The sequence below is a fragment of the Sporobolomyces salmoneus genome (assembly GCF_050403485.1).
Source record: "Sporobolomyces salmoneus JCM6883 DNA, S_salmoneus_JCM6883_v1_ctg20, whole genome shotgun sequence".
Classification (NCBI taxonomy): domain Eukaryota; kingdom Fungi; phylum Basidiomycota; class Microbotryomycetes; order Sporidiobolales; family Sporidiobolaceae; genus Sporobolomyces; species Sporobolomyces salmoneus.
The window spans coordinates 180,803-206,043 of record NW_027481143.1 but is presented as its reverse complement, the minus strand read 5'-3'; the positions used below and the strand labels follow the sequence as shown (position 1 = coordinate 206,043).

The window sequence follows — 25,241 nt, the reverse complement described above, 5'->3', positions numbered from 1 at the left end:
TTCCCACTTTTACACGATCTCTTCCCTTCCTCCCTACAACACCCGCTCACTCGACTGTACAACCACATAATAAATATAGTCAGTAACACCGCGTACACAATGTGGTCCTGTCGCTGACCTCTTCGTTGGAAAAACAGATCCAAAACCTCCCTTTCCCCCCCACCCCGCCAGCCCCTCTTTGCGCCTCTCCGATAACAAGGACAGTCACCAGTAGATGTATGATTTCGAATGGGCGGTAACCAGTGACCACAGAGGGTCTTCCTCGTCGGAGAACAAGTCGTTGTCGTCGTCAATCGATCCCCGGACATTCCCCGATTCGACCAATTTGAATATAATCAAAAGGTGTGATTGTTCACTAACACGACGGAGGACGAAGGACATTAGGGTTACAGATAACCTGGAAGATTCTACCACGAATAGCAGGAGGAGGAGGCGCGATACGGATCCTCGAAGACGACGACCGAGTGCGACAACCCTCGTTCTTCCTTCTTCTTCTCCCTCGGTTCTCCTCGCGACTACCTCTATCCTGTTCGCCGCTACTGCTTCCTTCGCTCAAGCAGCGCCCCAACCTCGATCAACAACGACCTCGTCTCGTCATTTCGATAAATCTAAAGTGATCGGACTCGATTCGGCCTCAACCTCTCCCTTCTTCCCTGAATCGACCCTCTCTCCCTCCCTCTCAGAATCTACCACCGCAACGACTCCGACTAGTCCCCCGAGTAGAGCCAGGTCGAAACGATTAATCCCTCCAAAATATGAATATTCCGATGGAAGTTGGGTTCTCGACACGAGCTGGACTCTTCGAGGATCGATCCCTACTCTCAAACCTCACCACACTCGACATGCTGCGACTGCTCTCGCCGACAGTGTCGAAACTTCCTCCCTATCCCATTCTTCTTCGAAGTCTTCAATTCGTTCTCTTTCCCCTTCTTCCCACTCTCCCACCCGAACAACCTCTCCTCCAACCACCGCGTTCTCCTCCCCTTCTACTCGAGTCTACATCCAACATGCCTACGCGTCGGCATCGGAGGTTCCGATTCCGAGAGGCTGGCAAACCCGACCTCGAGAAACTGATTATTACGCCGTACCGATCATCATCTCAATGTCTGTACTCGTCGCGATCATGGTCGTTATCGCGATGATCGTGAGTGTATGTTGGAGGAAGAAGAAGCGGAGAAGGAGGGATCCGGAGAAGGACGTGATTCAGGAAAAAGGATGGAGAGGAATCGTTCAGAGGGCGACGGGAAGGAGAGGAGGAGGTAGAGAGGTTGCGACGAAGAAGAGGAGAAGGAAGAGAAAAGTACAGAGGGAACCAGAGACGGTGGTTGCTGCTGCGCCGGTCGAGAGGGAAGAAGGAGTTACAGAGCAGAGAACGCGCGAGGATAATCAGAGTGTGAGGGAAAGTGTTGGGAGTGCTGGAAGTGGGAATCGGACACCTAGGATCGTTAGGACGACTGGATTTACGGCGGTATCAGAGAGATCGAGACCGAGATGGAGAAGGAGGAGAAGAGGGAGAAACGGAGATGAAGATGGAGAGGGAGAAAGGAGTGACGATGAAGAACGAACGGCGCTCACGAGGACCGATACTCGTTCGACGACATCCTCGGCAGGAGGTCCTCGGGATGCTCTCACGGCGAGACTCGCATCTCGATTACAAGGATCGAATCGAGAAAGAACCGCAACTGGCCCTTCGACAGTTTTCTCTCGACTTCCCGGACGAGCTCGTTCTTCTTCCGACTTGGATCCGTTCCCTCGTACGTCGACACAAGAATCTCACCTTACCCGATCGACCTCTCGCTCGTCGCTGTACGAAACCGGAAGAGCTCCCGTCATTTCAACCCCTTCGATTCTCTTCACTCCCGCCGACGACCCTACCTTATCTCCTCGACCTCCCGGTACTCCCACGTTCGAAACTCTTTCCCGCGTCCCATCTCGCACTGGTATCGCTCCGTCATCCCCGACGATCTCTCAACAAACCGATCCGCTCCTCCCCGCTGCCGCTCCTTCCTCGTTCAACGCCCTTCTCTCCCACGACGCCGATATGGTCTTACCCCTCATGCCCGGTCCACCAGCTTATCGACCCGCTTCTTCGACCCTTCAAGCGACGAGAAGATACGGAGCGGGAGATCAGAACTCTTCGACTGCACCTCAATCGACGACGGCTTCGAGGATTGCGAATATCGGAAGAAGGAGAAGGAGACCTCAGAGTATGGCGGAACAGGTCGAAGAGGGTCAGGGAGGGGAATGGCATTGGCCTGGAGAAAAGGATCGAAATCTCGGAGAGGGAACTTCTTCGCAAGGAGGTGAAGCAGCGGGGTCCTCGACTTCGCAGTTTGTCGTATCAGAGGAGGAGGAGCAGCACTCTACCCACGAGCACGGGGAAGAGAAGGAGGAGGAACCCCCAGTCGATCGATCGCTTTACCAGGCTCATCTCGCAACAGACGACAAGGCCGTTCTGAATCGACTCAGATCCGCAACTTACTCGCAAGAAGCTTCAATCGAGCATCATTCCCGTCCGGATCTACCTACTCCGAGCGCTCCTCCTGTCGTCGAGGACGACATCGACGAAGATGGATTCGAGCGATTCAGCCCTCAAGCAGAACAACGAGTCGAAGACGAAGAACGTTCAATCGGATTCACTTCATCCGAGAAGGCCAAACTCCGTGCACCTCCTTCTCCTCATCAAGGACCCGTTTCGACTCTACCCGCGCCTCCGTCTCGCACCGATTTCACCTATTCTTATCTCCCCTCTACTTCAGCCGCCGCTACTCCTTCACGATCGACAGCGACTGCTGAGAAGTCAGCTCTTGCGGCACAATACGCGGCACTCGATTCGCGCGATGGAGAAGCGGGCGAAGAAGTCGATTTACCGGTTTATCTCCCTCAAGAACGAAGGAACGAGGCTCTCGGACTCGCGAGTGCACCTCCAGCGACGGCCGAAGATGATGATGACGTTGAGGAGGAGGAGAGGGATGAAGAAGGAGTTACTTTCGCGACGATTTGAATAAACGAGATTTGTTTTCTTGTAGCTTTTTCACAACTTGCTCTTACTATCGAGTCTACCTCCCTCGCTTACTGAACTGAAACCCCCCTGAATAGCATCTTTTTTATGTTGTGTAACCTCGTTGCCTCGCTTTACTTCTTTCTCTCTCTCACACTGGTCTAGCAACTCAACTGCAAAAAAGCACTATTATGTATCGTTTTTCAATCATGAGTGAGAGAACGTTCTATGCGACCTTATTCTTCCCCTTCTGATCCCTCCTTGCGATCGTCGTCAACCTCGCCCCAAAATCAATAGCCATCGCGAGCGGAACAAGGAAGAACGGAACGTAAGAAGCGAGGAGTTTGAACAGATGAGCTTGAGGGATTCCAGGCATGGTCAAGACGGTGGCGAGACAGGCGTAGGTTGTTGTTGCGGAGGAGGCTCCGTAGAGTGCGAGGAGAGGGTAGATTGATGAGGAATCTGGCGGCACAGAGAGAGGATGAGAGTGAGCTTGAGTACGAAGGAAAGAATAGCGAGACGACGGACCGCGATAGAGTCCTCGGAGTCCGATGAAGAAGGTGGGTAGTTGGAAGATAACTTCTAGGATGATGAAGGCCTGGGTAGAGAGACTCGGGACGTGAGCTTGTCGTGACTAAAAAGAAAAGGACCCGAAACGCACCTGAAACCACGCAAAAGAGGGATAGTTGTTCGCATTCTGCAGCAGAGGATCGTCGCGAGCGGCAAAGATACTATCGAGACGAGCTTAGGTGAACATCGAGCTTGTCACGGGTGAGGGAAACGAGCTCACAAAGGAATCCGCAGAAGCGAGGGAGAAAATTTTGCGGCGAAGAACAGTGCTTGCGAGTCTAGAAGCGCACAAGCATCAGCTTGGGTACATCCGTAAGGCCTGGGAGGGGTCTACACACCGACAAGGAGGGTAGCTGGGATGTGGATCGCGAGGAAAGAGCTGAAAGAACGAAACGAGATTGTCAGTCTTCGATCGTCTCCTTATCCGAGAGGGCGTACATAAAGATCCAATCTCTTGTTCTCTGAGCAAACATCGTAGAGCAATGGAATAGGTCAGAGATAAGAAACGCGTCTCCAAAACTTTCATCTCTTTCCTTCATCTCGAACTCGACTTTCTCGAATGCCTCCTCGCAAGCGTGTTTCGGCGAAATCTTCTCGCGCGTCTAGTACGATGCCTCTCGATAGTGACGCCGAAGGGATCGCTCCTCAACCAGAATCGACCGAACAGAATTCACCTGCGACCTCACTCGAAGTCGAAGAGGAAGCCAAGGACGCTACGTACGATCCGGTAAAGGACGAAGAGAAACAGGTTGAATCGAATGGGCAGGAATCGGCTAAACCAGTTGCTCAGGTTCGCTCAACTTTAGATTTTTTCCCTCTGGAGGGGGAGATCGAGATCGAGGAGCTTACGATGTCGTGTGGATTGAATAGACGGATGGATCGAGTAAGACTCTCAAGGAAGCGTACAAAGCTATGGTTTCAAAGGTACGTTCTTCTTTCGCACAGAGTTTCTTTCCGAAGCGAGATTCGGCGAGGAGAGAGGAAGACGAGAGCTGACCTTTCTAATCTCACGTGAATAGGCTGCCGTGTACATGAAGAGGATTGAAGAACACGTAAGACTTGAGCCGCACCGTGCGAGTGGGCGTTTTCGAAGCGTAAACTGACTTTCCTCATCCTCACGTGCGAAAACCCGCAGAAACAAAAAATGAGGGAAGCTCGAGGTGAAACCGTCGCAGAAGACGCTGGTGCGGAAGAAGCTGTCGAAGGTGACGACGATACGGTCGGGAAGAAGAGGAAGTCGAAACCTTCAGAGAAAGCGAAAGCGAACAAGAAACAAAAAACGACGGCTCCGGCCGTTTCTGCCGCTCCTCCTCGTCTCCCTCAATCGAAGTTGATTACCGGTGGGACGCTCAAGGGCTATCAAATCGACGGAATGAACTGGATCATCGAACGTTACATTTTCGCTCTCTTTGGTGCGATTGTGAGTTCTGTTTTTCCCTCTCTCCTCCTCTCCTTCTTTCGACTAACCTATCGATGCATTCCTAGCTCGCCGACGAGATGGGTACTGGTAAAACGCTTCAGACGATCTCGTTCATCGCGTTCCTTCACGAGAACATCCATCACCCTGATCGTCCCGAAACCGACAAACCCACCTTGATCATTCTCCCGAAGGCCGTCCTCCGCAATTGGGATGCCGAGTTCAAACGGTGAGCATCTTCTGTCACTCCTCACCGTGTTCATTGGGCTCAACTGACACTTGATTCTCGTTAGTTTCGCTCCGTCGATCCCGCTTCTCACTTACTACGGTACTCCTCCCGAACGAGCTGAGATCCGTAAAGATCGACTCGGACTCACCGGGTTGAAACGTGCGAAGCGTACTAAGCGAAAGGAACGTTACCCAGTCATCCTCACGACTTGTAAGCCTCTTTTTTGTCATCCTCTGATTTGAGTTCCGAGCTGAGTCTCTTCTTCAATGCAGACAATATTGCCATCAAGGATGTCGCATTCCTCGAACAACTCGATTACGATCTCATCGTCTGTGACGAAGCTCACAAAGCGAAGAACCTCAAAGGAAAAACCCTCACGACTCTCAAACGCTACCGAGCCGATTTCCGTCTTCTCCTCACGGGAACTCCCCTTCAGAACAACTTGGAAGAACTCTACGCCCTCCTCACCTTCATTCTCCCTTCGATTTTCAACGACGCCGAAACGTTCAACTCCATGTTCAATTTCTCGCAAATCACGAATTCGGACGGATCGAAACTTTCAGAGAGCGATGAAGTGACGCTTTTGATCGCTCAATTGCAAAACATCTTGAAACCTTTCATGCTTCGTCGTTGCAAGAAGGACGTTGTCAAGGATCTTCCGCTCAAGAAAGAGTGAGGTTCTCATCTCTCATTCGTTCGTGTGCTGGCTTGTCTGACTCTTGATATCTTCGACAGATACGTTCTTACTGCTCCCCTCACGCCTCGACAGAAAGAGCTTACCGATGTGGCCGTCAAGTTCGTTCCCCTTTCTTCGTTTTCAATCACTCGTTCCGCAATGACTGACGTCTCTTCGCGCTCTGTAGGGGTGAGCTCCGAGCCTTCTTGGCTGGTGAATCGTCGGAAGAAGCGACGCAGCAAGAATCGCAAGAAACCGACAAGGAGGAGGACAACGAAGATGTCGAATCCGTCGATTTCGCAAAGACTACCAAACGTCCGACTCGTCGGGTCGCCGCGAAGAAGAGTTACGTTGACAAAATCCAGGACGCTGCCGATGATGATCAGTTCGAAGCGGATCTTATCGAGAAAACGGTCGCGGCGGAACAGGAGAAGGAGAAAGCTGAATTGGAGAGATTGGCCTCGAAATCGGGTTGTGAGTGGTGCTCTTCTCTTCACAGTCTTATCACTTCGAGCTCATTAATTCGATAATGAATGATAGTGGGCGCGAATCATCAACAAGCGAAATTCACTTCAGTCATGACCAACCTTCGACAAATCGCGAATCATCCTCTTTCGAAACTCGACGATCGTAAAGCAGGTGTCGAACCCAATTTCGAGGACGTCGTCAACTTGTCTGGAAAGATGATGCTCCTTGATCGACTCCTTCCCGAACTCTTCAAACGTGGACACAAAGTGAGTACCAGTTTTTCTTCTCTAAGGAGAGTTCCGTTGCTGAAGAGAAGTCTCTCGCGCAGGTCCTCATCTTCTCGCAATTCGTTACGATGCTCGATCTCCTCGACGAGTACATCATCGATGTCAAGGGTTGGAATCGTTACCGTATCGATGGTCGTCAAGGAAACTCTGCGAACCAAGACGAAATCGAAGAGTTCAACACGACTCCCCTTTCGGAAGAATGTAAGCTACCACGTTATTCTGCAGTCACCCGGAAGCTGACTCTCTGATCTGCGTCCAGCCACGAACATCTTCCTTCTTTCCACTCGTGCTGGAGGGGTCGGAATCAATCTCGTCGGTGCTGATACCGTCATCCTCTTCGACAGTGACTGGTGAGTCTCAAGCACACTACCTCTATTCGACGTCAAACTCACTCTTCTCGCATGTAGGAACCCTCAAAACGATTTACAAGCTATGGATCGAGCCCACCGAATCGGTCAAACGAAGCCCGTTCTCGTCTTCCGTTTCGCCTCTGCGAACACGGTCGAACAAACGATTCTCGCAAACGCGACTCGCAAACGTAAACTCGAACGAGTCGTGCTCGGAACTGACGATCTCGCGGGAGATGGTGCGGGAGATATCCTCAACAAGGCGAAAGGAAAAAAGATGACCAAGAACGATAACATGCGAATGTTGGCTGAACAACTCGCGAATGCTGAAGGTGAAAAGATTACGCTTGCCGGAGCTGGTGCAGAGATCTTGACTGATGAACAATTAGAAGCTCGTAAGTTCAAACTGCTCTCCTCTAATTATGACCTGAACTCATTTCCCTTTGCTCGACTTGAACAGTTCTTGATCGCTCGGAGGAAGCTATGAAGTCTGACAACTCGTCGGGTCAAGGCAAATCAACTACGGCTGCCTTCGAGGTCGTCGACACGATTGAAGAATCCGAAGTTCAAACGAAGAACGTCCTCGAAGATCTGCTCGCGAATGAAGACGACGGTGAAGCTTCCGCAACTACGAGTGACGGAGAAGACGCCTAGACGAATCTCATTAGACTTTCCCCCTATCTCTCAAATTTGTACTTTGCCTCATTCGATGTTGTGTTCTCCCTCTCCCTAACTCTCTATCTCTTTGCTTGCTTTATCTCCATTATGTCGATGAAACGTGATTTGCCGTTTCTTCTTTTTTCCATCACAGCGTTACAGAATCGAGAGGCAGAGAAGAAGAAACAGAGCGAGACAAAGTCAAATGAAGAAGAGAGATGAAGCCAGACAATCAAGAATACGAAAACTAGGTATCGGGATGGAGAGCGAGAGAAGCAGTATGTGCAAGTGGGAAATAGTGATTCGGATCATCAAAACTGTGGACGCGGAACCGCAAATCAGTCTCACGCATTGGACTGAAGAGAGACCTCGACTCACTTGTCGAGGGTATCCTCCGTAACTCTGTTGGGGTTGAAATCCAGTAGGTTGCGACATCATCATTTGAGGTTGACCCATGAATCCAGTCGCTTGAGGTTGCATCGGTTGAGGTTGTTGACCGAAACCTGTAAGAGTGTCAAGGTCAGTCTCAAAGCCAGAAGTTGAATGATGAGGGGACAGCTCACCGAATCCAGTTGGTTGAGGTCTCAGAGCGTCGTAACGATCCGAAGCTTGGGCGGGAAGATGAGTCGATCCTTTCGCGAACGTTCCATCTTTCATCGCGGCGAACACATTTGTCGGCGCGTTGTGACTCGCTCCTGACGATGCGACCGTGTTGGAAGACGAAGCGGTCGAAGCTCCCGTCTGAGAAGGAGGCATTGGGTTGAATTGGATCGGTTGTTGAGGCTGTTGAGGCTGTTGAGACATGAAACCAGTAGATTGAGGAGCGAAACCGGTTTGTTGTGGAGCGAAGCCGGTAGCTTGAGGTTGCATGTAGGAGGGCTGTTGCTGAGGCTGCGACATGAAACCGGTTTGTTGCATCGACATCGGAGAAATCATGCTGTTGAATCCGGTAGGTTCTGCGAAAAGAGCGAAGGTTAGCTCGTGTCAGCTCTGAGGCGGGGAGGTCGCAGCTTACGAGACATCATTGAAGAAGGGTAGCCGGTCATCATCGGTTGTTGCATTCCTCCTCCTCCTCCGAATCCAGTCATTTGAGCGTTGATTCCCGGAACGGCGAAAGGATCCCCGAACGGATTCGCGACTTGACCGAATCCAGTGGCTTGAGGTTGCATACCCATCGAAAACCCAGTTCGCATCGGTTGAAGAGGGGCGAGGAGGTTCTGATTCGATGCGGTCGGAGGAACGGGACCTCGAGGACCGTTCGGGTTGAATCCGGTTGCTTGGGGAGTCATGAACGATCCTCCTGTTGGTTGGGATCCGATCGGTGCCGATGACGAGCGGTTCGCGGCAGCAGAAGCGATTCCGATTCCCGCGAGGAGTCCATCATTGTACGTCAAACCTTGACCCGAGTCGGCTCGTTTCGGTTCTGGCGGCGCGGGAGAAGAGGAGGGTTGAGAGATGGGAACCAAAGGAGCTGCTGGAGGAGGACTAGGTGCGGGAGGGGCAGGAGGAGGGGTAGGAACGGCGGCGACGGGGGAAGGAGCGACGACAGGAGAAGGAGAAGTCGGTTTCGCGGCAGGTTTGACGTCCCATGCATCGTCGTCGAATCCATTCTGTTGCTGAGGTTGAGTCGAATTTGATCGTTGAGGTGCATCGGAGACGGCCGGCGAAGAGACTCGAACTGCAGGGGAGGAAGATCGATTCTTCTCGAGTTCGGATGCGGCGGAAGCGAGTGCTGAGGTGTTGACCGAGTTTGACGACGCAGCAGTGTTACGACGACCACGACGAGGCTTCAACGTTCCATCGGGACCCGAACTGAAGAGTTGAGGAGCTGGAGGTAAAGGTTCTCCTCTCGAAAGTTTTTGAGCGAGTAAAGCATCGGCGGCGATTTGAGCTTCCCGTTGTTCTGCCGCTTTGTCCTTGTTCGGTACGGCTGGAGCGTACTTTTCCCGAATGAATCTCTTGACCCGAACGACGTCTCCCTCCTTCAAGCCGAGACTTCGAAGGTTACCCTCTTCGAAATCGGGAATAAGATCGGCGTCGAATCCTTCGCTTTCGGCGTTTCGTGCGTATCGAGTGCAATGATCGACGTCGCATCCGGCGTTGAGGAAAAAGTCGAACCAATCGAAATCGGATCGTTTAGGTTTCGAAACGGTGACGACCGATCTTGAAGCATCGCGAGCGGTAGTCGAAGAAGAGTCGAGACGGGAAGAGCGAACTTCATCTCGTCGACGGTTCGAGCGATGATCATCATCCCGAGAAGAAGAGGATTTTCGACCAGAAGTGATCTCCTTGAGGTAATTCGTATCTTCGAGCGACATTTTCTCGACTGGAACTTCGATGATAACTCCGTTGATCTTGTGTAGTCGGATTTTGTTCGCGTTGAGTCCGAGGAATTCAGCTTCGACTTTGAATTGTCCCGTTCGATCTTTCCAAATTCGAGTCTTGTTCAAGTTTGGCTCTACGAAACGACGAGATCAGTCCGACGTCGAACAGTTGAGATCGGAGAGGTTCAGCTCACTCTTCATTTCCTTATTCTTCTTTTCCCTCTCCTTCGGTCTCGCAGCGAGTGCCGGAGGTTCATCATCATCAATATCGTCCCTCTTCGCCGGTATCGGTATCGGTTGAGCCTTCGGAGCTTCCTTCAGCCTGTCTCTTCTCTCCCGCTCCGCTCGACGTTCTTGTTTCGCTTTCTCTTCCAATTTTCTCGCTTCCCTCCGTTTGACCGCTTCGGCGTCTGCCTCGATCTGCGCTCGTAGAGCTTCTTCATCGGCGGCAGCTTGCCTTTGCTCATCTTGTTCGGCGGCGGCTCGAGAAATCGCGCTACGGATAGGAGGAGGTGAAGCGATAGAAGCTGAGACGGGTGGAGAAGCGACAACTGGAGGGGGAGGAGGAGGCGGAGGCGTAGGGACGGCAGATACAGCTTGTTCAGCTCCTTCGTCGATCTGTTCGCGGAGAAAAGGCGAGTAAGATCAGATTGACAATCGAAATGAAAGACGGAAACTCACTTCGATATAACTCGCGGGGACAACTCCTTCTTCTCCCGTTGCGATCCGTCTGACTTTCGCCCACTCTGCATCGTCACTCCCACCTGGAATGTACTCGATCCTTTCTCCTTCTGTGAGGCTCAACTCGTCATCTCCAGCAGATTCGAAGTCGTAAAGAGCGAGAGCGTTTCCTTGTTTCGAAATTGAGAGACCGTTAAGGGCTGGGACTGGTGGAGCTGGCGGGGCGGGAGGAGGACTAGGGGCTCGAGGAGGAGAAGGAGGAGATGCAGCGGCAGAACGGATTGGAGGAGGAGGAATTGGGTTTGAAGAAGCGCTTCGAATTGGAGGAGGAGGAGGGATGTAAGATGATGAAGCGACTGGAGGAGGCGGAGGCGGAGGGGGAGGGGGAGGGGGAGGAACAGCTCCGTTCGAGGAGGAACCGTTAACTGGAGGAGGAAGAGGAGGAATACCGTTTGAAGTTTCACCAGAATCTCCTCCTCTTCCTTCTTCGATCTTCGCGACAATCTCCTCAAACTCGTGCTTATCCGAAACAACAAAGTGCAGTTCGCCAGAAGTCGGGAATTCGAGATGAAGGTGTTTCGATTTCTCCGTATTGAAAGAAGTGAGAGTCGAGAGAGGATATTGTTGAACGGGAGTCTGAAGAACGAGCGTGTTATGAGCTCGGCGGACGTTCAAGCAAGTAAGATCACTTACCTTGTCACTCTCACTCGCAAAGAAGAGTGCACCGTTTCCAACGCCGAGAGTCCCCTTTTTCTTTTTCTTTTTCGCGTCGAGAGACTGGAAAGAGGGCTTTCTCAGCTTGCTTACTCTATAGGTGAATGGTAGGGTGACTCACAGTAACGCTCCACGTTTTGATGTCTCCAGCCACTGCAGCGCCAGCCCCTGCACTTCGTTCAGCTGGAGAAACGTAAGCCGCTGCTGGAGCTGAATATTGTTCTTCTTCCTCGTTCTCGGCGACCTGTACGGTGGAGAACTTACAGTCATGTCAGTGCTAGACGAGTTCCAACATAAGGCGGTTCTTCCACGTACCTGTTCGTATTCTTGCTCGGGTTCAACTTCTCCCGCGAGGGCCCCTTCTCCTTCCTGTTTCTCGCAAGAATGGTTCAGCATGTTGAGAGGAAATATGTGGATCTTCGACTCACCTCCAAGTAATTCGCCGGCACGAATCCGACCGCTTTCGATCCATCCGTCTTCCTACACAAAATCCATTCCCCTTCGTCCTCCAGCACTTCCAATTGTTCCCCTTCCACAATCTGCATCTCTTCTTCGTTCTCCATCTCTCCCGTAGCTTCATCTCGAGCAGGTTCGTAATCGTAGAGCGCTTGAGTCGATCGAACCGCGGGACAAGGAGCGATGTAAGATGCTGGAACGAGTCCGATTTGAGGTAAGGCGGAGGGATCGGATGTCTTGAGTTTCACTTTATACCAACTGTTGAATGGATAGGAGTAGGAGAATCAGTCAATCGAATTGAATCGGGAAGGGCGGGAAGAAGGGAGAGTGACGGCGTGGGAAACAATAGAGTCTCCGAGTAGAGATAGACGAGGAGAGAGCGCCCGCAGCCGTCTGCATTATATACCGAGCTATCGATCGCCCGCCTAGGTCTCCACTCGCAGGACAGGGATAGGAGAAGACAACTCACTCTTGATCATCATCTTCTAACACCCAAACGATCTGATCTTCCCTGACGGTGAGCTCCTCCTCGGTCTGTGCATCGTAATCAAATTCTACCTTGGCCAATCCGAGGTGGATCGACATCGTATGAGAGGGTCAGAGTGAGGGAAGAGGGGGAGTGACGAGTGTCGGTCCGAGTTTTACTGAGCGTGGTGAGCTCGTTGCGCCGCCTGGCTTGATTTCGAGGTCTCTGAAGTGTTGGAAGGGAGTATGAGTCTGATAGGGATGCGTGAGCGAAGTGATGGAAGTCATCCTCGTTTCTTGAAAACTCTCCGCTCACAACGTCAGTAATTCTGTATGTGATATTTGCTCCTCATTAGACAGTGTCATACTACGCTAGAAGATCAGTCTCAGCTGTGGAAAAGAACAAAGCTGGTGTTGAGTAAACTCCGCGGAAATGACGAAAAGGTTCGTGCTCTTTTCGCACAAATTTTGGACGTCGCCTACAGTATCCGTTTCGAACCAGTACTGCTCCTGCTTGGCGGTAGGGACGACGGGCCGCTGACTAAAGAACCTATGTCCGAACTATCGGTCGGAACTTCGGAATTCTCTCACAACTCGCTTTCCGCGCTTAACACATCCCTGTACTTTCACGCCTGACTTCCCACGACTACTGACAGCCAGACCAGTCTCAACAGTCGACAAGATGACTTCCTCGCTCCCTTCGACGATGAAAGCAGTCGTCATCCAACATCCTTTGAAAACCGACTTTGCAAACCTCTCGATCGAAGAACGACCAGTCCCACGAGAACTTGGTCCTACTCAAGTGCTCATCAAAGTCAAGGTGAGGACCTAGGCCTCCCTGTTGACAGAAAAGACGAATCGTAGCTGAAACTCTCGTTCAACCGATGTCCTCTTCAGGCGGTCTCTTTGAACGCTCGAGACGCTCAGATCGCATCTGGTCGATACCCCGCCCCGATTCAAGTCGCAGCGGGAATCATCGCCGGATCCGACGCCGCAGGAGACGTCGTAGCGATTGGAAAAGACGTTTCTCGAGTGAAGATTGGCGACCGCGTTACTCCAATCTTCTCGCAGAGCTTCCTACGAGGTCAATACGATCCTGACTATCAGAAGAGCGGATTGGGAGGAGGACTAGATGGAGTTTTGAGTGAATACTTTTGGTGTTCGGGTTTGTTTCTTTCTATTCGACTCGATTCATTCCTCGTGCTGACGGGTGCGCCGGCAGAGGAGGGAGTTGTGTCAATTCCTAAGCACCTGAATTATACAGAAGCCTGCACGAGTCCAATCGCCGTGAGTCTTCAACGTCTCCCGTCCTCTTTCCCCGTCTCAAGCTCACTCTGTTTCTACCACGAGTTCAGGGAGTCACGGCATGGCATTGTCTTTACGGTCATCCCGGAGCGAGTCTCTCCGCAGGTCAAACCGTCCTCGTTCTTGGAACTGGTGGAGTTTCGATCATTGCGGCTCAAATCGCTCTCGCCTCTGGCTGTAAAGTGATTGCGACTTCGTCTTCCGATGAGAAACTCGCGAGGATCAAGAAACTAGGAGTTCACGAAACGATCAACTACCGAACTCATCCGGAATGGGAGAAAGAGGTCATTGCGAAGAATGGAGGAAGAGGAGTCGATCATGTTATCGAAAGTGAGTCATACCGCCCTCTATAAACAGGCTGCAACAAGCTGACTCATTTCGCGACAGTCGGAGGTGCTGGAACTCTCGTTCGCTCGATTCGTTCGTGTCAGCCAGGTGGAAACGTTTGGATCGTCGGGTATTTTCTCGCCCCAGTCTTTCATTGCGATCAGCTCAAGCTCACTCCCTTTACTCCAACTCCAGGTATATGTCCGACTACGCCCCGAACGGCAATCAAGCTCAACAACAACCTGAATACGCGAAAGAGATCCTCTACTCTCAAGCGGTAGTTCGAGGGGTCGTCTGCGGTTCTCGGGATATGTTCGAGGACTTGAATCGATGCGTCGAGATCAACAAGATCGAACCCGTTGTCGACAAGGTGAGCTCGACGAGACAAACCTCAGCGATCCGAACAAACACTGACTAGCTAAGCTCAAAACAGGTGTTCCCGTTTGAGCAAACGCAAGAAGCTTATTGCTATCTTGATTCGGGAAAGCACTTCGGCAAGGTAGTCATATCGTTAGAGTAAATTGAGAAAAGAAGTACTTTTCATCGCTAAACTTGACAAGAATCCGAATCTGTCGAGCGTCGAGAGTCCGGCGATATCGTAACATATCCGCAAGCTCACTGTACTTGTCTCGAGTGTGAGCTTGTAGACGCTTTGACGAGTGTGCGCAATAAAACAAAATGAGATGGACGAAGGAGCTTTGCAATGCATGCGAACGAACGACAAACAGATAAAATGACGATCAACCGTCGTCTTCGCCCGCTCCTGCTCCCTCATCGTCGCTCGGCGGTAGAGCAGGTTCTCCCTCGTTAGCATCGGCAACAATTCCTCTTGGTCGTTCAGGGTTCTCTCCCTTTTTGTAAACAGCCGAGGCAGGAATAACTCCTTTCGGGTTGAGGTACCTGTTTGGAGGTGAAAATTTCGATCAGCACAGAGAACACGGACTGACGAAGGATTCGAGACTCACTCGAAGTCGCTGCCGATGTGAACGTCAAGGTAATTGAGCCATTTCGAAAACGTCAACTCGTCCTCCTCGACCTGCCTCATTCGCTTGTACACATGTTCCTTCTTGAACTCGTCGATCTTGTCCGTCAACCCTAGTCCTTTCGTATCGAGAGGTTCTCGTCTCTGATCTGCGAGATCTTTCTCCGAGAGTCGATCAGCTTTGTGAAGATCTTCAAGTTTTGAATTCGCTTCGGTGACGCGCTTGTTGTATTCGATGTATTGAGGTTCGAGGAGAAGGAGTCCGAGAGAGGGAGCTTTCGGGATGTGAATTCGAGAGGGACCGAAAGTTTCGGGAACGAGAGATGCGGGAGTCGAAGAACGGACGGCGAGAATTGTGAGACCGATCATTTTGCGCTGCGAACGGGGAGAATAATGAGCTCGATAGCGCGTTGATCAAGGGAAGAAGGGGACTCACGATCTGGTGTAGCATGAAAGATTGACCGAGGAAGCTAACCGAGACGTACTCAGTATCGTTCACTACGAACGGTTCAGAGATCTGTTCACGGAATCGAATCATCAGAACAGCATGATTACGATCGAAAGTAGAGAACGCACGTCGAGTTTGCGCATGACTCGCTGACAACTTCGATCTCTGAAATCTTTTCCAACCGTAAAATTGTAATAGTTGTGGGAACCTTCGTACGCTTTCACGAACTCTCTCGCTTGATCGAGAGCTTCCTTCGAGATCCTCCACTTCTTCTTCGCTTCGACGTCTTCTGAAAACGCGCTCTTCTCAGGTCGACTTGACCAGAATTCTGCGGAAGCTTCGATGATAGGAGAAGTGATGGGAGGTTGAGGTTCGGCACCATCGACGGCAGGAGGAGTCGAACGAGCCTTTTCGAGCCATTTGCCCATCTCGGAAGAAGGTTTCGGACCGAGGAAGACGTGAGTTGGGAGAGTGTATTCGTACTGTCGTTGATCGCACAGCTTGCGAGGGTCGAATGCACCTTGTACTCGCACTGTTGTCCAGAGTCGGATCGCGGGGGGAAGGAATTGATTGACCCAGTCGGCGAACGATGAATCCGCGGGCATCTCGGGAGGGTGGAGAATGAGTTTCAGCGAGAGGACGTTGAGCGCCGCGTGGACACCTGCATCGGTACGTGCAGCTCGAGCGAGGGAGACCTGTCCATTCAACGACATCAAACTCTGAGCCACGCAAAAGTTTGACAGGACGAACGGACCTTTTGATGATTTGTCGAATTGTCTTCACTGATAGCTCCCGCTTTGACCAGACCCTTGAAGACCTCTCCTTCAATAGTTTCTGTTCCAGGGTTACTGTATACAGGATCTCGTCACGTCAGTAGCTGTAGGTGAAACTGGAGAGAGAGAAAGATTTGAAAACTGACACTTGCGAACCTTTGTAGTTGATTCCGTTGTACCCGATCAGAGCTGCTACCTTCCTCTTTGGCAGTTTATCTTTCTTGTCCTTGTCGTCGTCTCCCTTTGCGCCCTCTCCTGTAGGAGCTCCTCCTTCTGAATCTCCTTCCTTCTTTCCCCATTGTCGCATATTCGCCTCTCCTTTGCCCGTATTTCTACCTCCCCAACTTCTCGAATCTCCTCCTCCTCTGCCGCCTCGTCCTCCCCTTCCGTTCCCTCGTTTCCCTCTTCCTCCTCCTCCTCGATCTTTCTTCCCTCCTCTCACTGAAGGAGAATCCGTCTCTTTCGGGTTGAACGGACTCGAAGGAGCATCCTGGGTCTTATTGATGTTCGATTCGGTAGCTGCTAAGGTCGAGGCAGCAGTTTTGGGACCTTGATCAGTTCGAGGTCGTTTCGAGGGAGTCGCGGAATCGCCTGCAGGAGCCGCAGAGTCGGCTTCGCGCTTTGTAGAGGACATGGATCTGGCGAATTGTGTCGGCTAGCGCAGGAGGAGAGGTGAAGAGCGCAAACAAGGCGTTCAAAATTTGAATCGCGCAAACAACTTTTCCCCAGCGATACCTTAGGCCTTCCGGGGGCCTCAGTTAGGCACGTTAGACTGAAGAAGCGCGAGCAGAAATTCCACGAATTTTTCGCAAAACCGAACTGAGTCAGGAGTTGCGCGGCTCTCGGACAGAACGGTCGGCGTGGAGTATGCCCAGCACTGTCTGGATGGGGCGGTCGAAGCCTGCATGAGGAAGATGTCGAGGCGCTCGGAGGAGTCGAGATCGAGCCTGTTTGAAACGACATTCCTCGGTTTCGCAAGCTCTCCACCAGGTTTCCACAGCTTCCGAGGGCTGCTGAACATGCTTGGGAAGCTCTAATTAATGTCACCTCGTAAAGTCAGCCAGTGGAGACTCCAGTACAAGTCCGCAGAGAGCCTACGAACGACCGGAGTGAGCACGAGCACTTTTTCATTCCGCCGAAGCTTCGAATGATTTGATGCATCTGTTCGCGTTATGAGTCGGATGTCCTATCACGTCGATTCTCGAGGGAGCCAAAACTGGCTCTCATGCTTCACGAGCGAGAACGCTGAAGACGGAACCTGAAACGTTTCGTTGTCGCTTCCAACTAGACGACTCGTAGCTCGGATGAATGCGACAGCGACGCCTCGCGAACGTTTAGTGTGGGTGTTCTGGATGATTGTGGTAAAGGAAAGATGAACTTGCGAAAGAGGACAAACAAACATAGAGACCTTTGCAAACAGAAAGTGGACCTGACCGCTCGTCTCCCGTTCTCGACGTTCTCCTCCCAGACTCCATTGATCACTCGTCTCCTACACTTGCGATTATCCTGAAAGCGAAGTTCGTGCTTGAAGGGTCGTCTTGAGTTTGCGAGCTAGCTCAGGGTTGATTCCGACAACGACTTCATCGCAGTATCGTTCGATTTCTTGTTGCGTGTAGTCCACCAGAGGTTGCGTTTCCGCCCTTTTCCAGTGTTCTTGCAAATGGCGAGCGAAAACCGTGAAATTGATGAGGAGTTTGTGCAACAGGACGTCCACCCAACTCGGGAGTCGCCGTGAGACACCACGTTGTCGTAGATGAGATTTGACGCAAGCACGAATCCGATCGGATCTCTCCTCACGTCATCGACCTTCGAGGCATGCGCAAGTAGCGAGCTCGAGGATTGATATTCCGCAAGCTTGAGCTTGATTCGGAAAATGTTTCGACGAAAGAGCGTTATCATCCGTGATCGAATGTCTCGCGGTACCGGGGCGGGAGGCTCCGAGCTCTCGAGAATGAGCGTCAAGATAACCTGGGATGCGATGCAAGAAACGACGTAAGCACGAGATGGGACACAGATGAGCGAACCTCGCACGGCCGTACCTCGAGATCCACGACGGTACCACCTCCCGGCGTCTCCAGACATCCTAGTCTCTCGAGCTCTTTCGCTCTTGACGATGACGCGGATCTAGATTGTTCTCGTCGCAGTTCCTTCAAGACCTCTTTCGCTTCGTCGGCTTCCGAATCCGACAAAAGTGGCCACCGGATAGGAGACGAGTTGACTCCACAGAATCGCTTGTGAACGAACCAGATCTGTCAAGATCGAGCGAGTCAGCGGACGAGGATTGAGTCAGAGATCGGAAAGAGAGGCAGATGACCCTTTCCGCCACTGGAAGTAAAGAAATCGAACTGACGAGTTTCTGGTGGTCCGTCGAGCAGAAGTACATCCAACCAGTGCCGTTTGCGCCACAAGCTGAGCATCTCGTCCAACATTTCTTTCCACAGACGACGCATTCTCCTGACTGGTTGGACGGTTGATCAGAGGACATTGACGAGCTGCTCAAGGAGTACAGTGGATGATCGCGATCGAGAGAGCGAGGGCGAGGTTGCGTCAGTCGAGTGAAAAGCGGGAGGAGACAGAGCGGAAGGAGAAAGAGCATAGGAGGAAAAGGCGTCCGACCATCGAGCAAGTACCTCCTCTTCCCGCGGCAAGTCCGCCGCGACGTTCGAACCGATATGCGGTATCTTGTAGAGTACAATCAATCAGACAACGGGAGATATGTTCTGCCAGAACTTGAGGTATAGATGCGAGAGCCCTCTTTACAAAAATCAATATCCTATATTCCGATCTCCACCCTATCCTCCAACAGCCCAGCATTCCAATCCTACCAGCTCGAACTTCCCTCCGTCTTCTTCCTCGCCCTCTCTACCCTGTCCGCTCCCATTCCGACTCGCTCCCGTCAAAGGTTCATTCCCAAACGTTTCACATTTCCCCGTCCAACCTCGTTCCAATCTCTCATCGATCCATAATCCAAACTTCCCATCGTTTCCTCCTCCCAATGCGATCCCTGAGTGTAAAGAAGCATGTTGGAAATAAGTGTTTCGGTAAGTTGGGGGAAAAGTTTTCGTCAGTGGGGAGAGACGAGGGTCTGAAGGAGGTAGAGAGAGAGTCGTGAAGAGGAACCTATTACTCGAAGACGCTGCGAGTCAGTGAGGAGGAGAGTTGGAGAGAGACAAAAGGAATAGACGAACGAAGTCCCATCTCCACCCCAAATTTTGTTCCCAGTCAATAAACTACTCAATCCACTCTTCTTACTCCCCATTTCCGTACTCGAATCACTCCTGAACGCTTCACTAACATACGCTCCAAACACTTTCCCCTTTTCCGTTCTAACAATCAAGACGAATCCTCCTCCTGTATTCGATCCGCTCTTCAACCCGATCTCGACTTTTTTGAATAATGTCAATAGTGATGTCCCATCTCGATCTAAACTGTATAGTAATTTCCAGGTCGAACTGATCCGTAGTCGAGGAGGGAGAGAGGGTCGAAGGGATTCGGCGATCGTTTCGTTCAGGATCTGAGATATTCCGGATCGGACCCCGAGGAGTCGGACGGGTTGAGAGAATGGATCAAAGACGGAGTTGGGCGCGGAAGGAGGAGCTGGGAGGTTTTTGAGATCGTACGCAGAGAGGGAAGATGCAGAAGTTGGGATCGGAGGTTTCGACGATGAAGGAGCGAGAGGAGTCGTCGAAGATCGTCGTGGAGAGGGTTTTGACCGAGCTGAGGGTTCGGGTATCGGAGAAGTCGAGGAAGGAGGAGGGGAAGTGGATAGAGGTGTAGCAGTTTGGAAATCTCCCCATTCTCCACTCAGACTCTTCTCCCTTGTCTTCTTTCGTCTCATCGTCATGGTGGCATCTTCCTCTATCGTACTCGTACTCTTCTTCCACTCCCCTGAAGCCTGTCTCATTCTTCTCGATGCGGCAGAAGAAGTACCAGAAGAGTTACCGCTATTTGAATGAGAATGAGAATCGAACGGGAGAGGATGGAACGGTTCGAGAGTTGGGGAAGTCGCGAGTGGAGGAGAGAATTGAGGTGGAGAGGAATGATCGCCTAGGTCCATGAGAGAGGAGAGTCGACGAGGAGGCGAGAAGGGACGAGGTTGAGAATGCTGAGAATGAGAGTGCGAAGGCGGTGAGGAAACTCGAGAGGAACTCGATGGTGGTGCATCGAAGGGTTGTCGAGAGAGGTCAGACAGGATCTTGGACTGTCTCTCAGCTTGTGCTTTCACTGCAGACGACGCGAGAGAGTTCCCATTTCCGTTCGATGAAGACGTTCCTCCTAGCTCGAGCTGACTGAACAAGCTCAACGGATCTTGATCAGTCGACCTCGTGCCCTTATTCACGTAGTTCCCTGTCGAGGTAGAAGGCGGTATCGAAGGAGGAGAACGATTCGAGTTTGATGACGAAGGAAAGATTGAACTCGAACTCGACGTAGGACTATACGGGTCAAAGTCGGACAAGTCTATTTGGTGGGTCATCCTATCGCGAGAGTCGTGTTATCTCGAGCCGAGGTGAAGCGAGCGTAGGGGGAGAAGTTGAGAGAGTTTCCTCACGCGAACCTCTCTCTCCCTCCTACCTCTCACTCGCCCGATGCACCACTGAACGACCTACACTGGGAGTCATGTCACCAACACGTACACCTTTGTTGAGCAGGACTAGCTCACGTGGCTTAGTCCCCTCCTCTTCTTCTCTCGATACAAACCATTTCTCCTCCTCGAAACCGACTACTCCCTCACAAGGGACCTCGCAATTGAAGGCTCCATCTACTTTCACCCTACTTCCTCCGCCATCTCAAGCGAGTCAATCGACAACGGCGAGGAAGAAACGGAAACTCTCCTCTCAACTTCCCTCTCAATCCCAATCACAATCACAAGGCAATCTCAGTTCAAGGGTACGACCTACTCCAAGACCTATAGGTGAACCACGACCACCTACGGCAACAAAAACCAAATCCACGAAACGGAAGAGTCTCTCAGGAGAATCTCCTTCAACATCCTCACAACACTCTCTTCCCTGCCCCTCTTCCTCGTCCTCCCTCGCTCGAGACTCTCCTCCGCCTCGTCCTCTCTCACCTCGACTCGTCAACTCCCTCGCTCGAACGGATTGGACCCTCCTAGATCCGGAAAACAATTTCCTCCTTTCCTCTTCCCGCCTTTTCCAACTCTCTCACCTAGAACTAGGCGAGATCACGCGACAACAGAATCAAGGGAAGGATCCGAAGTATGGTGGGAGTCGAAGGGAGGGGAAGAAACGAGCTAGAGAGGAATTGGATCGTCTTGAAGAAGAGCGACTAGAGAGATCAGGACAGACGGATAGGAAGGGGAAAGGGAAAAGGAACGGGATGGAGATGGAGGAGAGTGATGTACCGTCTTGGGCGAAAGATAGGGAGGGGATCGAATGGGAAGTTTCTGTTTTGAAGAAACTTTCTTCGAGATTATCGAGACTTCCCTCTTCCTCTTCCTCCGCAACTTCGGGCGCGACTGGAGTAGGGGAGGATTTCATTCCTCTAGTATGGTTGATCGATCTCGAACAGAAAGTCAGGAAAGCTAGTTTGGGTAGTTTGGAATGTTGGATTTTAGGGAAAGAGTTTCCTTGTCGAAAGGTCGTTGTCGTTGGGTGGATACTAGAGAGGGAATGGAGGGAAACGGAAGGGAGAAAATTATGGATCTATACTAGTCAGTTCTTGGTCCACTCACTCGCTCGAGTACTGCAAACTGAGAACTGACGTGCTTTGATCCCAAAGTCGATGATGGAACTGCCTTGGTTCAAGTGATCTGTCCCGTCGAAGACTCTGAACCAACCACTCCCTCCTCCCGTACCTCTACGAAACCCTCTCTCGATCCGCAACTCCTAATTCCGAAAATGTATCTCCCTCGCAAACCTCCCCCTTCTCCTCCTCTCAAGCGTTCCTACTCGATCCTCGAATCCTCCGTTTCGGCCTCGACTACTTTCTCTCCTCAAACCCTCATTCGCGTGGTAGGAACGATCACCCCTCCTCCGAATCAGTATCAAACCGAATTACGAATTACTGCAGATCGAATCGAGGCCGTTCCTCCGATGGAGGAAATGAAGCATCATGCGATCGTTGGGAAACTGTGGGAGGAAGTGTATGCGGGAGAAGTCGATGTGAGGGGAATGTCGGAGAGGATCGAGAGGGAAGAAGAAGAGGTCAGGAGGAAAGAGAGAGAAAGTCAACCGATGAGTACGCCAGGAGGTGGAGGGAGTCAGTATGGAGATCTCAGTAGCTGTAGTGGAGCAAGCTCGGTCGCTTCCACCGTGAGCCATCGGGCCCCTCCATCTCCGAAGATTCGAGAACTGACTCGCGACTTTTGCGTTCTCAGCCTCGTTATCGACCTACTCGACCCGCAAAGCTTTCTCCTTCGGATATCACTCTCCCAAATTTCATCATTTACATCCGACATCATCTTCTCAAACACCACGTCCAAACTTGTTCTTCTTCCTCCTCTTCCTCTCTTTTCGAACCTCCTCCTTCTTCTCAAGGTTCTTACCAATCCTATCATCATCATTCGGAAGCACAGGAGGAAGAGAACGAAAGGAAAGATGAATGGTGTCTACCCTTCGCGATCGACGAGTTGAGGAACTCGAATAAACACTTGGAGTTGTTTGCGAAGAGGTTGAGTCTGGAGAGGGATCGGAAAGAACGGGAGAAGAAGCGCAACGATAGGAAACGACAGAAGCGGAACGGGGATTTAGCACTGTTGACTGACTCGACGAACTCTAAGGAGGAAAGCGTTTGGGTCTCTTCGACGACGGGAGGAGGAGGGAGGGTAGTCAAGGAAGGGAGGAAAAAAGTCGAAATGGGGAGTTCGAAACTCGTCAAGATGTTACTACCTCCACCTTCGTCGGCCACAAGTTGTACCACTCGAACTCGTTCGCAAGTCAAGAGGGAAGAAGACGTCGATTTGGACGAGGAAGAGGAGAAAGAGTTGGAAGGGAGGAAATTGGAGAAAGAGATCAAGAGAAGTTGGGAAGACGCGATCAGGTTGATGAGAAAGAATGGGATGATCGTTGAATATGTCGCTCAGGTCGATGAGGAGGAAGAGGAGGAGTTAATGACGAAATTGAGAGCGGTGAAGGAGGAGGACGTGAACTCTGGGTTACCAGATGAACCGAGCCACGGTAGTGTGCGAAGGGGAGACACGACTCCACGACGTCGACTCGGACAAGGTTGGAAACCTCAACCTACTCCCGGCGAGGCAACTCCTCGCGCTTCTTCCCGCTCAAACACCTCTTTCGTCTCCGCCTCAACCTCGACTACTATTTCTCCGCAGCAGAAGCAACGGCAACGTTTCCAACTCGTCACACCTCTCTCTCTCGCCCCTTTCATTCTCCAACACATCCACGATATCTCCGACTCCCTCCCCTCTTCTTCTCGAAGGAGTATCACCGAAATCGACGTCCGACGCTCGATGTACCGAGACGATCGGTGGAGTTCCGTCGCGAAGTATGGCGAGGTTGTCAGGAGGAGTTTGGAAGTCTTGGAGAATTGGGGAGAGATTGAAGAGAGTGGTGAAGGGTTTAGACTAGCTTAAAGGGAGGGTTCTTATATCATATTTCGTCGTGCCTTATCTGTAGTCAAGGTCTGTTGTCGTTTTGATCGCTCGCGGAGTGAGCAGAGAGAGGAGAGGAAAGGAGCTCGCTCGGACCCTCCTTCTTTCGTCTTTCCTACTTTCCCCGGTCTTGTGGGATCAGATCAAGAGAGTCCCTCGAAGGTCCTTGAGAAAGAAGACGGAAACGCTCGCTACGAGGGGAAGGAAGCCTGAAAGCGGACCAGAAGGGATATTCTCGTCGAAACTCTCCTTCGACACCAACCAATTCACCTACTCTCAAGCTTCAGCTTACAAGAACCGCCAGATTGAACCACACCGTCCAATCATAAACACTACAGGCCCCTCGTTCGCCCCTTCGACTCATTCAACTTCTTCATCTCTTCTGCTTCTTCTCTCGCTTTCAGCACATCCTACCGCCTCAGTTACGAGTCACAAGCGATCACGAGGCTATGGCCTCTAGTCAAGCGTCCACTTCCGCACCGTCACAACCTCGAAAAGAACTCGAATGCGTTGTTTGCGGGAAGAAGTGTTGGACGAGATGCTCAGCTTGTGGCGCGAACGGGACTGAATGGATGTACTTTTGCTCCATCGAGCATCAGCAGCTCGTAAGTAATCGTTCCTTTCGCTCGAGATCTCCGAAGTTCGAGAACCTCACCATCCTCGTCGCTGATTCCCTTCGTTTCGGCAGATCTGGCCCGTTCACTCGCGGTTCTGTGGTGTCAATTCGTCCCCTCTTCGTTGGCCCCTACTGTCAGACTCGGAAGCCGACGCAGCTCGGGAAGTCTTACGAACTCTGCGACGAGAGCAATCTGGAACGTCCACAAAAGCAGGGATCTTGAAGGGATTGGGCTTCGTCGAAGCAGGCAGTGGCGTCACTAAAGCGCAACTCGAGGTAAGGCCGAAATTCGATTCCTGTACAGTCCAAACTCGCACGGACTCTTTCGGAATCGCTGACTTTTTGTTTTTTCGCGCTGCAAGAACGTCTTACCTCACATCCTCGAGGCCTCAAAACCGAGCTTCTCGATGTCGAGTCAGAGTCGATCTACTTTCGTAGCAATTTTCCGTCGAGAAACTTTTCGAATCAAGCGGAGGCTTGCCGAATCATCCCAAGGTTCGACGGATTTGCGACAAAGTGCGGATTGGACGATTCAGGAGACGGCACAAGATGCGGTTGGTGCAGTACTACAACTACGGGGTCTCGTAGACCAACTCTTGCTCTTCTGCAGTTGCGATTCGCAGAGATGGTTCGACATTTTGATGCACAAGATTTTCACCCATTTCGCCATTCTCGCTCGCTACTACGACGATCTCTCAAGACTCAAGAAGCTGCGACCTCTCCTGCAATACACGAGGGAGGAAGTCGAGCGTTTCTGCGAGCAAGTGGTTTTGAAGATCAATCCTTTCCTCGCTCGAAGCATCAAGGAGGCCCTCACGCTTGATCCTGCCTAGCAGTATGGACAAAGTTGGAAATGGGGCGACAACCGGAAGGAGGATCAAGAGAGTTGGAAGCGAGATGAGGAGGCAAATCGGAGGTATAGTTTGTATCG

The 25,241-nt window shown here is 51.6% G+C and overlaps 8 protein-coding genes across 8 annotated transcripts; 4 read left to right on the top strand and 4 right to left on the bottom strand.

Moving 5' to 3' along the window:
* Positions 1-214: 214 nt before the first annotated feature.
* JCM6883_006482 (uncharacterized protein) lies at positions 215-3,004 on the top strand (the record flags this gene model as incomplete). The annotated part of the gene is made up of 1 exon (XM_076631861.1): positions 215-3,004. One exon carries the CDS (start codon positions 215-217, stop codon positions 3,002-3,004), a length of 2,790 nt encoding a protein of 929 aa, XP_076488197.1.
* Positions 3,005-3,227: 223 nt separating this feature from the next.
* On the bottom strand, positions 3,228-4,044 carry EMA19 (Ema19p; the record flags this gene model as incomplete). The annotated part of the gene is made up of 6 exons (XM_076631860.1): positions 3,228-3,463; positions 3,530-3,599; positions 3,663-3,732; positions 3,792-3,849; positions 3,910-3,950; positions 4,010-4,044. 6 exons carry the CDS (start codon positions 4,042-4,044, stop codon positions 3,228-3,230), a joined length of 510 nt encoding a protein of 169 aa, XP_076488196.1.
* Positions 4,045-4,130: 86 nt separating this feature from the next.
* Positions 4,131-7,649, top strand: JCM6883_006480 (DEAD/DEAH box helicase; the record flags this gene model as incomplete). The annotated part of the gene is made up of 14 exons (XM_076631859.1): positions 4,131-4,361; positions 4,442-4,495; positions 4,591-4,623; positions 4,707-4,991; positions 5,057-5,217; positions 5,282-5,427; positions 5,490-5,889; positions 5,953-6,012; positions 6,081-6,367; positions 6,434-6,627; positions 6,690-6,849; positions 6,908-6,998; positions 7,056-7,390; positions 7,456-7,649. The coding sequence occupies 14 exons, from the start codon at positions 4,131-4,133 to the stop codon at positions 7,647-7,649; spliced, it is 2,631 nt and encodes an 876-aa protein (XP_076488195.1).
* Positions 7,650-7,963: 314 nt separating this feature from the next.
* On the bottom strand, positions 7,964-12,412 carry SLA1 (cytoskeletal protein-binding protein SLA1; the record flags this gene model as incomplete). The annotated part of the gene is made up of 11 exons (XM_076631858.1): positions 7,964-7,969; positions 8,031-8,155; positions 8,216-8,608; positions 8,668-10,110; positions 10,171-10,594; positions 10,658-11,293; positions 11,351-11,434; positions 11,493-11,615; positions 11,687-11,740; positions 11,800-12,085; positions 12,297-12,412. 11 exons carry the CDS (start codon positions 12,410-12,412, stop codon positions 7,964-7,966), a joined length of 3,690 nt encoding a protein of 1,229 aa, XP_076488194.1.
* Positions 12,413-12,974: 562 nt separating this feature from the next.
* JCM6883_006478 (zinc-dependent alcohol dehydrogenase family protein) lies at positions 12,975-14,444 on the top strand (the record flags this gene model as incomplete). Its single annotated transcript, XM_076631857.1, has 6 exons — positions 12,975-13,112; positions 13,190-13,579; positions 13,648-13,927; positions 13,985-14,054; positions 14,120-14,294; positions 14,358-14,444. The coding sequence occupies 6 exons, from the start codon at positions 12,975-12,977 to the stop codon at positions 14,442-14,444; spliced, it is 1,140 nt and encodes a 379-aa protein (XP_076488193.1).
* Positions 14,445-14,664: 220 nt separating this feature from the next.
* JCM6883_006477 (pseudouridine synthase family protein) lies at positions 14,665-16,761 on the bottom strand (the record flags this gene model as incomplete). Its single annotated transcript, XM_076631856.1, has 6 exons — positions 14,665-14,824; positions 14,890-15,281; positions 15,343-15,423; positions 15,483-16,049; positions 16,109-16,202; positions 16,274-16,761. The coding sequence occupies 6 exons, from the start codon at positions 16,759-16,761 to the stop codon at positions 14,665-14,667; spliced, it is 1,782 nt and encodes a 593-aa protein (XP_076488192.1).
* A 2,158-nt stretch (positions 16,762-18,919) lies between these two features.
* Positions 18,920-20,601, bottom strand: OXR1 (Oxr1p; the record flags this gene model as incomplete). The annotated part of the gene is made up of 2 exons (XM_076631855.1): positions 18,920-19,247; positions 19,316-20,601. 2 exons carry the CDS (start codon positions 20,599-20,601, stop codon positions 18,920-18,922), a joined length of 1,614 nt encoding a protein of 537 aa, XP_076488191.1.
* Positions 20,602-20,744: 143 nt separating this feature from the next.
* On the top strand, positions 20,745-23,676 carry JCM6883_006475 (OB-fold nucleic acid binding domain-containing protein; the record flags this gene model as incomplete). The annotated part of the gene is made up of 3 exons (XM_076631854.1): positions 20,745-21,798; positions 21,867-22,399; positions 22,465-23,676. 3 exons carry the CDS (start codon positions 20,745-20,747, stop codon positions 23,674-23,676), a joined length of 2,799 nt encoding a protein of 932 aa, XP_076488190.1.
* Between the last annotated feature and the right edge of the window lie 1,565 nt (positions 23,677-25,241).